General features: G+C 47.7%; 3 protein-coding genes across 5 annotated transcripts in view; all 3 read right to left on the bottom strand.

Annotated features, from left to right (window-relative positions):
* Positions 1–3,201, bottom strand: part of mfsd2al2 (major facilitator superfamily domain containing 2a-like 2) — a 5,072-nt gene extending 1,871 nt beyond the window's left edge. The window contains exons 1-10 of the mRNA XM_035644434.2: positions 3,118–3,201; positions 2,522–2,641; positions 2,275–2,399; positions 2,015–2,147; positions 1,645–1,723; positions 1,416–1,573; positions 551–641; positions 331–452; positions 147–230; positions 1–75 (exon numbers count right to left, since the gene is read on the bottom strand). The exon at positions 1–75 is cut by the window's left edge and continues 9 nt beyond it. Coding sequence (XP_035500327.2) covers positions 1–75; positions 147–230; positions 331–452; positions 551–641; positions 1,416–1,573; positions 1,645–1,723; positions 2,015–2,147; positions 2,275–2,399; positions 2,522–2,641; positions 3,118–3,201 — 1,071 coding nt within the window. The remainder of the gene's footprint in view (positions 76–146; positions 231–330; positions 453–550; positions 642–1,415; positions 1,574–1,644; positions 1,724–2,014; positions 2,148–2,274; positions 2,400–2,521; positions 2,642–3,117) is intronic.
* A 1,215-nt stretch (positions 3,202–4,416) lies between these two features.
* fam110a (family with sequence similarity 110 member A) lies at positions 4,417–7,049 on the bottom strand. 3 transcript variants are annotated; one of them, XM_047330947.1, is made up of 3 exons: positions 6,871–7,049; positions 6,654–6,696; positions 4,417–6,087 (listed from the first exon to the last, which is right to left on the bottom strand). In XM_047330947.1, exon 3 carries the CDS (start codon positions 5,965–5,967, stop codon positions 4,759–4,761), a length of 1,209 nt encoding a protein of 402 aa, XP_047186903.1. In that variant the 5' UTR covers positions 5,968–6,087; positions 6,654–6,696; positions 6,871–7,049; the 3' UTR covers positions 4,417–4,758. The 3 variants fall into 3 exon arrangements, with proteins under 3 accessions (XP_047186903.1, XP_047186902.1, XP_035500633.2); XM_047330946.1 differs by having other exon boundaries at positions 6,654–6,750; XM_035644740.2 differs by lacking the exon at positions 6,654–6,696.
* Positions 7,050–7,876: 827 nt separating this feature from the next.
* The window catches only part of prickle3 (prickle homolog 3), a 19,841-nt gene continuing 10,217 nt past the window's right edge, over positions 7,877–17,500 (bottom strand). The window contains exons 3-11 of the mRNA XM_047330940.1: positions 14,803–14,986; positions 14,595–14,708; positions 11,777–11,914; positions 11,338–11,541; positions 11,026–11,212; positions 9,497–9,793; positions 9,125–9,418; positions 8,765–9,043; positions 7,877–8,684 (exon numbers count right to left, since the gene is read on the bottom strand). Of these exons, the coding sequence (XP_047186896.1) occupies positions 8,242–8,684; positions 8,765–9,043; positions 9,125–9,418; positions 9,497–9,793; positions 11,026–11,212; positions 11,338–11,541; positions 11,777–11,914; positions 14,595–14,708; positions 14,803–14,986 (2,140 nt within the window). The 3' untranslated portion in view covers positions 7,877–8,241. The remainder of the gene's footprint in view (positions 8,685–8,764; positions 9,044–9,124; positions 9,419–9,496; positions 9,794–11,025; positions 11,213–11,337; positions 11,542–11,776; positions 11,915–14,594; positions 14,709–14,802; positions 14,987–17,500) is intronic.

Below are 17,500 nucleotides of genomic sequence, written 5' to 3' on the forward strand. Positions count from 1 at the left end.
GATGAAAAGCGTCGTCTTCTTTCCGACTCTCAGCAGAACCGCCTGCCACACAGGAACCGCCACTGAGGCCGAGGCCTGCGGAAACATTTCATCTGAAGTTCAGAATGTGTCTTTTCATCAGACACTTTGTGAGTTCTGCATCGTACCAGCAGAGCCAGCAGCAGCAACTGGAAGTGAGCTCCCAGTCCGGCGGCGTGGCTGCAGAACAGGGCGAAGTTACTCCAGGACATCTGACGCCACGACGGAGGGGAAGAAAAAGAATAGAACATATTAGCAAATTTTCAAATTACAAATCTGCAGAGATGATGAGTGAGTGTTTCTTCAGAGCACCTGAACCGCCAGAGCACTGAACACGAAGCCGAGCACCAGCCGGCGATACGGAGCGTGACACATCAGCATCTTCAGAGAGGTCAGATAGGAAGGTCGCTCTCTGTCATCGGAGCAGACGCTGGCTGACGTGAGAGGAAAGAGTTGTGAGTGATGAACTTTACACAACTAACGAGTCAGATTCAGTGATGATCCGTCGACCAGTTTGAGATCAGTGACTCACGCTGCTGCTCCTTCACCCCGAAGAAGACGACCAGGCTGCAGAGGAAGAACAGAGAACCCAGGACCAGAGCGGAGGTCTGGAAGGCCTTTCTCTGGGGACGGACACACACACACACACACACACACACACACACACACACACACTCTCACACACACACACACAGACACACACACACACACACAGACACACACACTCTCACACACACAGACACACACACACACACACACACACACACACACACACACACACACACACACACACACACACTCTCACACACACACACACAGACACACACAGACACACACAGACACACACACTCTCACACACACAGACACACACACACACACACACACACACACACACACACACACACACACACACTCTCACACACACAGACACACACACACACACACACACACACACACACACACACACACACACACACACACACTCTCACACACACACACACAGACACACACACACACACACACAGACACACACACTCTCACACACACAGACACACACACACACACACACACACACACAAACACACACACACACACACACACACACACACAAACACACACACACACACACACACACACACAGACACACACACACACACACACACACACACACAAACACACACACACACACACACACACACACACACACACACACACACACACACACACACACAGGTAACCTGACCTCCCTGGGACCGTGTGAGTACAATGCCACAACAATGCTGCAGGTCGGCCTCAGAAACTCGAGTGTGATATGAGCTACAGCAGCAACTTTTATTTTCCACGTTAGGTTCAGTTGGTACATCAGGTGCAGTTTGTACGTTAAGTACAGTTGGTACCGTTTGCTGCAGTGACGCAGTCGGAGGTGACGTTGAGCTCGGATCTGTTTCCTGTTCCAGCTGCTGACAAACTTGCTGCTTCTCTGTGTTGTACACAGACACGACGTGACCCTGCAGCGCTGAGGCCAGAAGCATCGCCCCCATCTCCACACTCATTCCTGCACAGAGAACAAGAGAAGGTCTGGTCCGACCCGGTGACACAGATACAGATGTGAGGTACTGTACTTACTGTACGCTGTGGCAGAGTCTCTGTCCCTCTGGTCTCCCCCCAGGAACATGTTGAGTGACAGGTACGGGACATTGTAGCACTGTTAACGGACACGACGCCAACTCAGTCGCCATGGTGACACAGCTTGGAGCAACATTGCAGCAGTAATGGTGACATCATGAAAACAGTATGAAACTCAGTCACCATGGCGACATGAGGAAAGATGAAGAAAGATGACTGAAGTGAGACCGAAGCACAAGATGGTGGACGGACGACAAAGACTCAAAACGTTTACTACCAATACAATCATGTAAAAACACTACTACTACTACTAAAAGTACTTTAGTAGAACTTTTTCAGACACAGACAGATGGACTTGAGTCAGACTCACCGTCATGAGGCTCTGGAACAAGCAGCTGGTGGAGAGGAACCACAGGACGCTGAGCGGCTGAGACATGAAGCCACGAGGCTCAAACCACAAGAGGAGATAAGAGAAGACCACGAACGGAGCAGAGAGGACCAGCCTGAGATACCAGGATGGTTCTGCTCAATACACCGAGGACCAATCAGAACAAACAACCCACCAACCAATCAACCAACCAACGACCAACCAACCAATCATCCATCCCTTCATCCATCCCTCCGACCCACCATGGGAGGAGTTTTCCGATGGGAGTCCGTCTGCTGCGGGTCACCAGATATCCAACCAGAGGGTCGGTCACAGCGTCCCAGGCCCGACTCACAAACAGAATCATGGAAACATACAAGGCCTCCATCTGTGGACAGTGGAAACATAGATATTACTAAATGTTTCCACTTTTCTTCTTTTTGAATCTGACATCCAGTATTTGTGCAGTGGGAACAAAGTGTCCGTGGGTCAGAGGTCATCATGTTTCACCTGCACAACATCCAGGAGGAAGATCTGCAGGGACACGCCCACAGCGACCGCGGTCATCTGGTGCGGGGCTCCGCCCACTGCGTAGCAAAGCTTCCTGGCCAGAGGAATCGGCCTCGCCCCCTAAATAAAAAGATATCTATATTTCTAATTGTTTGCCAACTTTTATGATTCTGTCTCTTTCGGACTTTTACACAAAAATCATATACTGAAGAAAATCTGAGTTGCAGAACATTTAATATAAAAAGATTTCAAACTTGTCAGGATATGATGGAATTATGACCACCTAAAATATTATATTGATTTTATCTTTAGTTCAGCACTTCATGACTGCAGGTGTGAACTTATAACTTATTAAACAGAATAATGAGATGAACAGTAGAAAAAGACACGAGGAGTCATTTGTTCCAGACGTCAGCGACTTTGAGGATATTAAGAATTTTAAGAATAAAACATTAGAGAATTTCTTGTTGTTTCTTAAATAGTGTCTGTTACTGTATTCAACATCTATGATGCATCAAAAATCTAAAAAAGATTAAGATGTTTTTAAATAGAATATTTATACAAAAGAAGGAAAAGACTATATTTTAAAAACTCACCCTCTGATGCTGAACGTCGCTGCTCCGGTTTCTGTCCTCGGTCTTTTTTAAAAGCTGCTTCTTTAATATCTGTAAACAACTCATTCTTTCGTCGTCTCTGTTCACACTCGACCCTCGACACAATCTGGTTCGACGACTCGTTCATAATTATAAGTTCTCACCATGTCACGTCCACTTCCTCTCTTCCTGTGGCTCAACAGCTCATCATAGAAAACTACGACTCAGCGTAGCTGCATTGCAACTAAACTCATGATACAGTTTATATAAATTATAATCGTTTTATTTAGTTTCATCTCTTATCTCAGGTGGTCATTTTGTACTTTTAGACTCATGCAGATTGATTTTAATAGACTCATCCAGCTGGTTCTACTGTGAACGACCTGCCCACAGTTCCTCTCAGATATGAATATTTCAGTAGATCTTAACGATTAAAAAGAAAAGATGATCTGTGAATTTAAACTGAAAAGTATCAACATCTTTTCTTTTGACTACAGTTCATTTCTGACTCGTCACGTCAGAGTGAACGTCGCTGACCTCTGGTGGAACATGAGTGAAACTTCCTGTTCATCATATTCATCACCGACACCACAACAGATTTACAGCAGATTCATATAATCACATATGAATGCAGTTATGATTTCATTAAATCGATGTGGAGCCCAAACCTCCACCAACAATCCTACTGTGCAAACTGTACACGACTGTCTCTCTTAAAGTAGAAACATAACAGAGAAAACTGGAAGTGGTCTGATAAGTTAAATGATTTGTTATAATTAAAGCTGCAACTTATCAGTTGTTTGGTTCATAAAAATATGATTAATGTGGATCGTGTTTCACAAAATCACCAACATGATGTTTTGTTTTGTTCTCACACCAAAGATCTTCAGCTCACTGTCACAGAGGAGCAAAGAAACCAGAACATAATCATATTTAAGAAGCTGAAATCAGAGAAACAAATCCAATTAATCGATTGTCAAAATAGTTGGCGATTCATTTATTAGCCTCCGTGCTCAGAGTTTGGTAGAAAAGGTTTGGAAGTTTTTGATCCTGCAAACAAAAATATGAAAACATCTGGACTCATATTTCCAAGTGTTAATCAATTTAACTGTGCAATAATAATTTCTGTCCCTGAGTTTCAATATCTTCAGTTTAAAACCTGTTCACACTGCGTTAAAAATATATATTTATTTGTGTTTATATTGAATGTTTACTTATTAATTACTTTTCCTGAGGTTTCTCTTTACTTCTCTTATTTCTGCAGCTATAAACATTTTGATGTGAAACTTCAGAAACAAGATGCTCGTGTGATTTCATCTTTAATCAGATCCATGAACAGCAGATTGTGATCTGATGAACTCAGACGTCACATCAGTGGACAAATATAATAATGAGGTAAACAGACACATTATGAGTCAATAAGAAACAAAAAACAACAAACTAACCCCAAAAAGGTGAAAAGTGAAAAAAAATGGAAGAAAACATGCCCTCAGAAACAAATGTATTAACAAATGTCTTATTTTGGAAACAAATATCAAAACAAACCAGTGTGAAAAACAAACGTCGTCGTCACGTCGTCACACACTTGAGACCAGTTGCATCATGGGAACCCGTCACTTCCTGTGAGGGTCCAGGTCACTCGTCCTACAGGTCGCTGCTCTTCCGGACGTCGTCCTGACGGAGGCCGTACAGCCACTTGATGACTCGGGCGTTCCTCTCGATGACGGACACGCCGTACGGAACTCGCTCGGCGGCGTTGGCAGCGTCATCGTCGTCACCTTCGTCCTGCACGACAGAGCCGGCGCACTCTGACCCCGGGGCGCTCACACTGCGGAACCGGGCGAGGGAGACGATGTCGGAGCCGGACCCGGTCAGGTCCTGCAGGTCTGCAGGGTCCAGACCGCACAGGTTGAAGAACCGCTCCAGCTCCGTCCCGGCTCTGGAGAATCGGTCGCTCATGTCCGATTTGGACCGGGTCAGAGACGGACGCTTCCTGGAGCTGGAGGAGGACAGACGGGTGATGGCTGGGGAGGGGGGAGGGAACAAGGGGAAGCTGGGGGGAGGCGGAGCAGGGACGGGGGTAGAGGGGGGAGGGTTGTCCGGTTTCGACGGGGCAACAACCGGTTTCAGAGGAGACGGACCTGCTGAAGTTCTGAGGTGGAAGAGACGCAGGTGTGAAGCGGACGGGCGGAGCGGGAACTGAGGGTGAGAAGGAACGGGATGAAGAGGCTGCCGGATGAACTGAGGCCTGCAGGGCGTCCGCACGGGACGGGCCTGAGGCAGGACGTCCACCCTGCGCACGGTCCCTGCAGCTGGAGATCCAGGAGACCCGGAACTCTCCACCTCGGCAGGTCCCGAGGCTTTTAACCGGACCTTGGCGTGACTGGACCAGTCGGGACGAGGAGGCGGACAAGGCCGCTCTGTCTTCTGTGGCGAGTCCGCGGCTGTGAGGCGAGGAGACGCGTCGCCGTCCTGTGGGCTCACAGCGGCACCGGGCTGAGGTCCGTCGCTCACGCCGCTGATGAGGTTGCTCAGGTGCTTCAGGTCCAGCTGGACGCCGTCCTGCCTGGGTTTGGTTTGGGTCGGGGTCTTCCTGGTGCCGCTCAGCAGAGGCCTCCGCCCCTCAGGAGGCCGGACCGGCTGCTTGGACAGAGCCACCGGACTCTTGACGTACTTCGCCTTGTCTGCCTCCAGCCTCTCCACCGCGCTCTGCCGCGGTCGCACCTCTGCTGCCGGGCTCTGTCGATAGAAGTCCGGCCCCGCCGCACCTTTGGGCCGCAGGCGCGGGGGAGCGGCGGCTGCGGTCGTCCTCGCCGGCTGCCTCACGGGCCGCTGCGGAGCCTCCACTGGCATTTTGCAAAACTAGAACCCGTCTGAGTCACAGCGTCTTTATTTTTAACTTCCTGGAGAAAATCTGTGGAAACGCTTCATGATCTCAGTGGAACTTTGGCTCCGGGACGTTCGGACTTCTTCCTGTGGACGAGACACATTTAACATTTACTCTAAAGACCAGTGACACCCTCCAATCAACAACACTGTGGTTTCTGTCCACGCTTCTTCATCGGCACGTTCATTGGCTGCCGACACAATAACTCACAGTCGTCCGTCAGTCGTCCGTCAGTTGTCCGTTTCCCCTCTCACACACACACACACACACACACACACACACACACACACACACACACACACACACACACACACACACACACACACACACACACACACACACACACACACACACACACACACCAGCAGCTGCTAGGGGAACAACGACTCCTCATCTCTAAATAAAGCAGCCGGTTGCCGGGCGGGTAACGAACGTCTGCGGCTTCGGAACAAAGAGGTCAAACTTCTTCACCTCTGACTCTGCTCAAGGTCACGTGACGTGAGTGAACTTTGTAAAAACAGGTAGGAGCCATCTTCTCTCTTTCCCCCTGAACTTCTGTGTGAACGTAAAGATCGGCTGCAGGTTTGAACTCAGGCTGCTTCTGCCTCTCACATTCTCCACATGTTTGACATTCCAGGTGCCTGACTCTCACCTGACGACCAGAGCTCCTCCTCCACGTCAGAGTTCACAGGCCGCTGAGAGGAAAGTGGAGACGAGGCTCGGACGAACAGAGACAGAGACGAGAGCAGCTGGTTGGATCAAGTTAGTGAAGTAGTTAGTGAGTCAAGGAGAAACAGGAAGCAGGAAGTCAGAGACACAAGAGGCAGGTCAACAACAAACCCTCATGTTCTCTGAAGGGATGAACTCACCTTCTCCTGTCGAGACGCTGAGCGGCTTCATTCCTCCTCAGACACACAGCAGCTGCTCCACAGACGAGGGAGAGAGAGAGTGTGTGTGTGTGTGTGTGTGTGTGAAGCCTCTCCAGCAGCTCAGGACGAACCTGTCTGACAACTCGAGAGCTGCTCCTGACTCCGCCCCCTCGCCCTGATTGGTCCGTTCACTCTGCAGTGAGGAAGTGCTGCAGGTTTCTCCAGGTCACGTGACGCCGACAGATGACGAGTTTCACTTGTAACAAGTTGATCCTGACAGAAAGACTTTATCTCTTATTAACACTTGAAGCACTGACGATGTTACTGATGTAAAAGTCTCATCAGGAGGTTTGAATTCAAATATATAAAAAACTAAAGACTTCAGAGCAACTTTATATTTCATTAGATTATTACTGTACTTATTCACTAATGTTTGAGCAGAACTTTACTTTTGCAGCAGGTTGAAATGGAGCCATTTTGCATTTATAATTTATTATATATATATATATATGTATATATACATACATATATATGTATATAAACATATACATATATATGTAGATACATATGTATATGGGCTACAACTTATGAATATTTTCTGGATCTATTTATTGTGTTGGTTGTAAAAAATCCTTGAAAAGTGAGAAAATTGCTCCAAAGTCCAAAGTTTTTCTCTAAACTTCAATATTTTTTAAAAATAGATTTAAATTATGAAACTAAAGCAGAAAATTGTAACATTTGATAAAGTGGATGAATAAAATATTTTTAGAGATAAAATGTCTCCAAAAATATGATAGAGCAGATGAGTTACATGAAGAGGTCACACACACACACACACACACACGGGCTGTTGTATTGTGCTGAAGCGTCGTGATGAAAAGACTCATTGATACTTCTACTGTACTCCATTACACTACATTAACTGAGTCACATTACATCACTGCTGTTTCCTCATTAATGTTTCCACTGTTCAAACGTCTGCTGTAGATGAAAAGTGAAAGAAACACAAATTTAGACAAATTTAATAAAATTTGTTCACAATCAATCATCATCTGTTTCTTTATCCAAAACGAAACACCAAGAACTAAATATTAAAATAAACAACGTGATTACAGACAGAAACATTTTAACACACAAACGTAATGTGATTGTACAAAAAAAACTACCAGTTTACTGCAGTTTAATTTTTAAAAAATATATTACAACCATATAAAAATTGCACATAAGAGAAAATGGAAATACAGCAGAGCTAAAATAAGATATTCTGAATAAACAATAACTGAGGAATGTGCCATCACTCCCTGAAGCTTCTCTAGAACCAGAACCAGAACCATGAGGTCGTTAGTTTCTCTCGTTCCTCGACGTCTGTTGCTAGGAAACCGCACAGTTTTTATCTTTGTCCTTCGCACCGACGCTCGGACCTCTTCTCCGCCTCACGCTGCCTCGCAGGCTCCAGTCTCTCTGCAGCTCCGCCCCCCTCTGCGGCTCCGCCCCCCCGTCCTCACCATCCGCAGGCGGATCCTTCCGGAGCTGCGGGGGCAGGGGGATTGGCTGTCCAAGGAAGTAGCCCTCCTCCTCGGAGTCGGAGGACGAGGAGCAGGTGGAGCAGGAGTCTTCGTGTTTGTAGCGTCCCGGTTGGAGGCTCAGGGCGGCGGCGCTGGACGAGCCGCGGACGTCCCGTTCTCTCTCACCTCTCACGTCCAGGCTGTCGAGCCGCGGCCGATCGGACCGCGAGCGTGTGGTTGTCCTCTCAGAGCCGGGGTCAGAGGTCAAGGGGTGGCAGCTCCCCCCTCGCTGCCGGTGAGACGAACCGTCTGGTGGAGAAGAAAAGTTTGAGAAACAGAAAATGAACCAGATTCCAAATTGAACGAGAGTAAATATTTCTGTCTCTCACCGAGTAGATCCATGTGAGGCGGGACCCTGAAACCCCCCTCCCCCTCGTCTTCCTCACGCAGCTCTTCTTCATCATCATCGTCTTCGTTATCGTCAACAGAGTAGCTGCTGCTGATTGGTTCTCTGAAGCTGACTCGAGCGGTGCCGCTGCGAGTCATGGGGGCAATAGGACCCGGCGCTCGGTCCTCCGGTGGGCGGGGCGGCGGCGTCAGGTCACGACTCTTGACGGGCAGAGGAGGCGGGAGGACGGAGGAGATGTCGGGGGGGAGGGGCGGGAACGCTGAGGAAAAACAACATCACGGTAAGTTACAGTTACAGTTATGAAACTGTACGTGTGTGAAGTGAGCGTGAGTTCTGATACCTTGCAGAACTGGACTCGTCTTCTCGACCCAGTTTCTACAGTCGTTATCCGTTGAGGTTCCTCTGGAGCTCAGTCCCGTTCGTCCGGTGATCTCATCTGGTTCCTGTTGGACCTGCGGTTCTCCGATGGGAGGTCTGATGATGTCACAGTTCTCCGGCAGTAAAGTGTACTGAGGAACGTCGCTGGGCCACGATGGGCCGAAGCCGTTTCCCAGGTGAATGTGTGGAAGTGGCGAGTAGGAGGAGCCTCTGGGAACAGGAAGTCCGTTCTGACCCAGAGCGGAGCAGCGGACGGCTGAGAGGATCCACGAGTCAGATTACAGTGAAGATAAAAGTATATTCTAATATTACAATAACTGATATAAAGGCTCACCTCTGTTCTCCACTGTGACCATGACGCCCTCCGGTGGCTTCAGTGGAGAACCACACTGCTGCTGCTGCGGGTGTTTCTCCGGCGCCGACGCGACCCGTCGGCTCTGCAGCGCCGAGTCGCAGGAGTCTGAGTTGTCGGGGTCTTCGCCCAGCGAGCAGGGCCGTGAGCAGAAGATGAGCCCGGCCCGCGGGAGGAAGGGGCGTCCCAGCAGAGGCAGGTGACAGCGGGCGCAGCAGAAGCACGACTCCACGGCGTGCCAGTGCTGCCCCTCGTACGTCATCTGTCCCTGGTCGATCCCTGAGGAAACATCTCACGATTACACACGTTATCATATATCATGTTTACAGTATGTTCACGTTCATACCAGTTCATCTTCAATATGATTGGCTCAGCTGTATTTTAATTCACTGTACTACAGAACATTCCTATTCAAATAATAATGTGAAACCATGAGACAATTATTTGTAGATAATAATGAATCTCCCTTTATCAATAATTAATCTCCCATCATCAACTTCATAACATTCTACTGTCATGATCTTTTATATAAAAGTGACTCACTTCAGAAAGAAATTTTTGTTTCTGAAAAGGAAATGTGAAAACTTTCAATATTTACTCTCCAGTATTAATAAGCAGTACACTAAGACACCTGGAACCACTAGGGGGCACCACAGCTTTCTGTTACCCCATTAAAGGTCCATATTGAACCTTTCTAGTGTTTTATTTGAAGTTTTGACCCCTAAGAAGATATATTTGTTTTATTTCAATATGGTTTTATCTATCTCTTTTTAAGGAGCTCTGCAAATCAACTTTGGCTCGTCTAATTAATATGTTATGAGCCTCTCTTCTGAGTGACGTACGGCCAGGCCAACCACCTTCTCTGTTCACCGTGTGTCTGTTCACGCTCAGAGCGGCTCTGACCGTGTTGTCCCTGTGCGAGGAGCTTCTGCCCTGGAGGAACTATCTCCCTGCTCCGACTACCATCAATTCATTGATGCCCGGTTTCGGCGGCGGCCCGCGATGCGGAGACGCCAGAGTGATCTGCTGAGCTGTTGATGGGGCAGAGACGCTGGCGGACCGCCCGCTCCATCACGCCACGGCTGTGTGACTGCTGACATCATGACATCACAGCGGACCGGACCGGAACACCGGCGTCTCTGCCCCAGCAGCAGCTCCACGTCACGGGCCACGGTCGACACCGGTTACCGATGAATTTTGCAAAGGAAAAATTAAATCAGTTTGTCTCTTGTATTAATATCCTTATGAATCGTGTTTAATGATGAAGCTTCCTGATGTTTCTCGTGTTGTTGGTCGCTCATCACGTTTCTGCAGGAGTCCTGCTGAATGCAGACTGTGTATTTGTCTGTTTATTGACCGCTTTGACACTTTCACTGTACTTACAGACCCTCGACTTATTTATTATGAAAATATGACAATATGGGCCCTTTAACAAACACTCCAGATGTCCTTGTAGCTGCTCACATCAGATTATAATAATGTGTCATGACACAGCTGTGACTGATTCTTACCGATGTGTTCTCCGCAGCTGTCGCAGTATTCTGCGTACAGCGACTCGTAGCAGGCGCAGCAGTACGGTCGACTCTCCCTCATGATGTAGCGCCGACCGCCCAGCGACGCCTCGCACTCGAAACAACAGAAGTGCTTCATGTGCCAGTATCGTCCTTCTGCCTCGGTGCACTGGTCTGCAAGGATGATCTGAGAGAGACCGAGAGACAACGGTTAGAGAGACGAAGACGAAGACTCAATAATAAATAGGAGAAAGACAGCGGAGAGACAGAGGGAAGAGATCTGTTTCTCCTCTTCTGTGTTCAAGCCGTCACCTCGTCGCAGGCCTGGCAGCGAGGCTTCAGCCGCTCGGCGTGGTGCCGGCCACAGTAGATCTGTCCGTCCTGGTGGAAGTAGATGAGGTCGACCAGCAGCTCGCTGCAGGACGAGCACTGGAAACACTGGGGGTGCCAGCAGCTGCCGTGTCCGGCCCGACCGGCGAACACCGCGATGTCCCCGCCGCAGATCTGCCTGCCGCACTGGAAACAAATGGACGTTTAGTCTGGGGGTGTGGCTCCGAGGGAACAGGAAGTCACATTGAACTGTACGTCCTGCTGAACACTGTCAGTGAGCTGCGGCCCTGAAGCTAAACCTGCAGCTTCCTGCTCCAGTTCTTCTTCTTCTGCAGATACAGGATGATTTTCTTTATCTATATATATCTATACCTACTGTTGGTTTAACGTTTAAATTGTCTCCTGACAGAATCTGCTTCACCTGTTGACATATGGCTCCCGTCATGGTGACAGGAAACAGTCTGACGACGCCTCTGCCCAGGTTCTCTCTCTTCCTCTGCTGACTGAACAGACGCAGCTCCTTCTTCTCCTCCTCGTCCAGAGAGTTACAGTACTGAGGCTGAGGAGACAGAGAGTTACAGTACTGAGGAGACAGAGAGTTACAGTAACAGAGAGTTACAGTACTGAGGAGACAGAGTTACAGTACTTAGGAGACAGAGAGTTACAGTACTGAGGAGACAGAGTTACAGTACTGAGGAGACAGAGTTACAGTACTGAGGAGACAGAGTTACAGTACCGAGGCTGAGGAGACAGAGAGTTACAGTACTGAGGAGACGGAGTTACAGTACCGAGGCTGAGGAGACAGAGAGTTACAGTACTGAGGAGACGGAGTTACAGTAACAGAGAGTTACAGTAACACAGAGTTACAGTACTGAGGAGACAGAGAGTTACAGTAACAGAGAGTTACAGTAACAGAGAGTTACAGTACTGAGGAGACAGAGAGTTACAGTAACAGAGAGTTACAGTAACAGAGAGTTACAGTACTAAGGAGACAGAGTTACAGTACTGAGGAGACAGAGTTACAGTAACAGAGAGTTACAGTACTGAGGAGACAGAGTTACAGTACTGAGGCCGAGGAGACAGAGAGTTACAGTACTGAGGCTGAGGAGACAGAGAGTTACAGTACTGAGGAGACAGAGAGTTACAGTACTGAGGAGACAGAGTTACAGTACTGAGGAGACAGAGTTACAGTACTGAGGCTGAGGAGACAGAGAGTTACAGTACTGAGGAGACAGAGAGTTACAGTAACAGAGAGTTAAAGTAACAGAGAGTTACAGTACTGAGGAGACAGAGTTACAGTACTGAGGAGACAGAGTTACAGTAACAGAGAGTTACAGTACTGAGGAGACAGAGTTACAGTACTGAGGCTGAGGAGACAGAGAGTTACAGTACTGAGGAGACAGAGAGTTACAGTAACAGAGAGTTACAGTACTGAGGAGACAGAGTTACAGTAACAGAGAGTTACAGTACTGAGGAGACAGAGTTACAGTACTGAGGCTGAGGAGACAGAGAGTTACAGTACTGAGGAGACAGAGAGTTACAGTAACAGAGAGTTACAGTACTGAGGAGACAGAGTTACAGTACTTAGGAGACAGAGTTACAGTACTTAGGAGACAGAGAGTTACAGTAACAGAGAGTTACAGTACTGAGGCTGAGGAGACAGAGAGTTACAGTACTGAGGAGACAGAGTTACAGTACTTAGGAGACAGAGAGTTACAGTACTGAGGAGACAGAGTTACAGTACTGAGGAGACAGAGTTACAGTAACAGAGAGTTACAGTACTGAGGAGACAGAGTTACAGTACTGAGGAGACAGAGTTACAGTAACAGAGAGTTACAGTACTGAGGAGACAGAGTTACAGTACTGAGGCTGAGGAGACAGAGAGTTACAGTACTGAGGAGACAGAGAGTTACAGTAACAGAGAGTTACAGTACTGAGGAGACAGAGTTACAGTACTTAGGAGACAGAGTTACAGTACTTAGAAGACAGAGAGTTTCAGTAACAGAGAGTTACAGTACTGAGGCTGAGGAGACAGAGATTTACAGTACTGAGGAGACAGAGAGTTACAGTAACAGAGAGTTACAGTACTGAGGAGACAGAGTTACAGTACTGAGGAGACAGAGTTACAGTACTGAGGAGACAGAGTTACAGTACCGAGGCTGAGGAGACAGAGAGTTACAGTACTGAGGAGACAGAGAGTTACAGTAACAGAGAGTTACAGTACTGAGGAGACAGAGTTACAGTACTGAGGAGACAGAGTTACAGTACCGAGGCTGAGGAGACAGAGAGTTACAGTACTGAGGAGACGGAGTTACAGTAACAGAGAGTTACAGTAACACAGAGTTACAGTACTGAGGAGACAGAGAGTTACAGTAACAGAGAGTTACAGTACTGAGGAGACAGAGAGTTACAGTAACAGAGAGTTACAGTAACAGAGAGTTACAGTACTGAGGAGACAGAGTTACAGTACTGAGGAGACAGAGTTACAGTAACAGAGAGTTACAGTACTGAGGAGACAGAGTTACAGTACTGAGGCTGAGGAGACAGAGAGTTACAGTACTGAGGCTGAGGAGACAGAGAGTTACAGTAACAGAGAGTTACAGTAACAGAGAGTTACAGTACTGAGGAGACAGAGTTACAGTACTGAGGAGACAGAGTTACAGTAACAGAGAGTTACAGTACTGAGGAGACAGAGTTACAGTACTGAGGCTGAGGAGACAGAGAGTTACAGTACTGAGGAGACAGAGTTACAGTAACAGAGAGTTACAGTACTGAGGAGACAGAGAGTTACAGTACTGAGGCTGAGGAGACAGAGAGTTACAGTACTGAGGAGACAGAGAGTTACAGTACTGAGGAGACAGAGTTACAGTACTGAGGCTGAGGAGACAGAGAGTTACAGTACTGAGGAGACAGAGTGACAGTAACAGAGAGTTACAGTACTGAGGAGACAGAGAGTTACAGTACTGAGGCTGAGGAGACAGAGTTACAGTAACAGAGAGTTACAGTACTGAGGAGACAGAGAGTTACAGTACTGAGGCTGAGGAGACAGAGAGTTACAGTACTGAGGAGACAGAGTTACAGTACTGAGGCTGAGGAGACAGAGAGTTACAGTACTGAGGAGACAGAGTGACAGTAACAGAGAGTTGCAGTAACAGAGAGTTACAGTACTGAGGCTCAGAAGCTAGATATTAATCGTTGTTGTGATGTAATAAACTCAGAGGCGTCATTGGATCTGTTACCTCGCTGTCGTGGGCCGGCAGCTGGTGCAGCAGCTGCTTGATCCGTTGTCTCTCCCCGGGACTGTTGACGTACGGGACCCGGTCCTCGGGCAGGCAGCTGAAGTACTGGTACACCTGCACGAGCACGAACACGAACGTGACACAGAATAAAGAATATCGAGCGTCTGTACGGACACGTCTCAGTCACAGCGTACTGTACGTCCTGTACCTGTTCGGGCTTGAGCCCCGGCGGGACCCAGGCGTACTCCTCGGAGGCGCAGCCCGAGTCGTCGTCGGAGATGGAGTGTCTCTGGAAGTCCGACACCAGCTTGGTCATCATCTTCTCCAGCTGGCCCGGCACCGAGCGGACCACGTGCTCCTCCCGCGCACACTTACAGTGAACGCAGATTTTCCTGTGGAGACAGGAAGTGGAGACAGGAAGTTTCAGACGCCCGAGGACTTTAAGAAACTGATTTGCAACACCAGCCAAAACCGATCACACGTCAAATCGTCAATAAATCCTGTAAAATCGGACAAATCAGAAATACACATTTTACGGAAAGTATTTTAAATTTGGCTGCAATGAACAATTATTTTCGTTATTGATTAATCCGAGGATTATTTTCTGGATTAATGGATTAGTCGTTTTTCTTCATAAAATGGTGAAAAGGTCGACTGTGTTTCTCAAACCCCGAAATTATGTTTACACCAAAGATCTTCAGTTCACTGTCTCATATGTCTCAAAATATTCATATTCAAGAAGCTGAAATCAGCAGAGACGGTTCCGACAGTGAGACAGTTCAGACAGTTCAGACAGTGAGACTCTTCAGACAGTGAGACAGTTCAGACAGTGAGACAGTTCAGACAGTGAGACGGTTCAGACAATGAGACAGTTCAGAAAGTTCAGACAGTGAGACAGTTCAGACGGTTCAGACAGTGAGACGGTTCAGACAGTGAGACGGTTCAGTGAGACAGTTCAGACAGTGAGACGGTTCAGACAGTGAAACGGTTCAGACAGTGAGACGGTTCAGTGAGACGGTTCAGACAATGAGACGGTTCAGACAGTTCAGACAGTGAGACAGTTCAGACAGTGAGACAGTTCAGAAAGTGAGACAGTTCAGACAGTGAGACGGTTCAGACGGTTCAGAAAGTGAGACGGTTCAGACAGTGAGACAGTTCAGACGATTCAGACAGTGAGACAGTTCAGACAGTGAGACAGTTCAGACGGTTCAGACGGTTCAGAAAGTGGGACGGTTCAGACAGTGAGACAGTTCAGACAGTGAGACAGTTCAGACGGTTCAGACAGTGAGACGGTTCAGACAGTGAGACAGTTCAGACGGTTCAGACGGTTCAGAAAGTGAGACGGTTCAGACAGTGAGACAGTTCAGACAGTGAGACAGTTCAGACGGTTCAGACAGTGAGACGGTTCAGACAGTGAGACAGTTCAGACAGTTCAGACAGTGAGACAGTTTGTATCCACAGTATTTATGTCACAAACACACACACATTCTTCCGGTCGACTCGACTCTGCCGACAGACGTGACTCACACCAGTCGTCACTAGGAGAACAGCATGACAACAGGACTCAGATCACTGGTCTCAGACCAGCATCAGGACCTGGTCCCGGACCTTCTCCACCACAGGGAGGAAACCAGGTCACAGGTTTAGGCCCGGCAGTGAAGATGTGAGCAATAATCTCCCTCTGCCTCGTAACACGACACATCTTCACCTCGTTATCCCACAGTCGCACGGTGGGTGTGTCCGTGTATCTGTGTGTGTGTGTGTGTGAGAGTGTGTCCGTGTATCTGTGTGTGTGTGTGTGTGTGAGAGTGTGTCCGTGTTTCTGTGTGTGTGTGTGTGAGAGAGTGTGTCCGTGTATCTGTGTGTGTGTGTGTGTGAGAGTGTGTGAGACGGGCGGAGTCAGAGTGAAGCACCTCGGGGCGACGGCGTCTCATATCTGAACGACACGGAGGCCACAAGCAGAAATGGATCGCATGTGTACGTCTCTGCTGAAGTTACATAACAACTGCTGCTGCCAGATGGGACCTGAGGCTCAAGTTCACAAGCTGCTTTATTCCAGCCCCCCCCCCCCCCCACACACACACACTCAGGCCTGAGACAATAGACACAGTAAGAGCTGCGAGTTGGAACCGTACAGTCGCTCAGAAGGTCGAACCAATATAAATAATAGTAAACACTGGAACTCAGCTTAGGCTAATCCACGCTGGCACGAATATGTGTGTGTGTGTGTGTGTGTGTGTGTGTGTGTGTGTGTGTGTGAGATAACAAAGGGGAGGAGGGTAAGAGGATGCAGCAGCGCCACGTCTCACCACCATTTGATTTCTTTATCAAGGTTATTGTAACACTATGAATCCATAACCAGTCATATGAGTTATGGAGCAGGAAGCAGCAGATGTTGATTTGGACACGGACGTTGTCTGTTGATGCTGCAGCAGCTTTTTGTTTGAGTTTGCTGTTTATGGATTTAAAATTCATCTGCAGATTATTTTACTGTTCAGTCTATGAAATTCTTAACAATAGTCAAAAACATTCAGACGTTCTTTTATCTCAGTGAGATATTCCGTTTACTGTACTGACAGAAGATCAGCTCAGATCGTCACACTGGAATATTTTTATTTGGAAAATAAAATGAATCTTTGATCAAATCATCTGATCATTAACTTCCTGTCCACTGTTACTGGAACATAACTCATATACATTAATTACAACAGAATGATACAGAATAATAAAGCAGCAGTATTAGATGGAGGAAGGTAAATATTGACTGTACAGATCTGGAATAAATTCATTTGAACTTGTAGAATACCTCCAGTTTTAATTAGCTTCAGCTGAGAGGATTGAAAAATCATTATAATTTTGCTGAGCACAGATTAAGGCTCGTTCACTGGCTCCGCCCCCGGATCCCA

This window comes from Scophthalmus maximus, chromosome 3 (genome assembly GCF_022379125.1).
Source record: "Scophthalmus maximus strain ysfricsl-2021 chromosome 3, ASM2237912v1, whole genome shotgun sequence".
NCBI classification, from domain to species: domain Eukaryota; kingdom Metazoa; phylum Chordata; class Actinopteri; order Pleuronectiformes; family Scophthalmidae; genus Scophthalmus; species Scophthalmus maximus.

Coding starts and splice junctions, on each gene's coding strand:
- fam110a (XM_035644740.2), bottom strand. CDS start 5,967: ATGCCAGTGGAGGCTCCGCAGCGGCCCGTGAGGCAGCCGGCGAGGACG.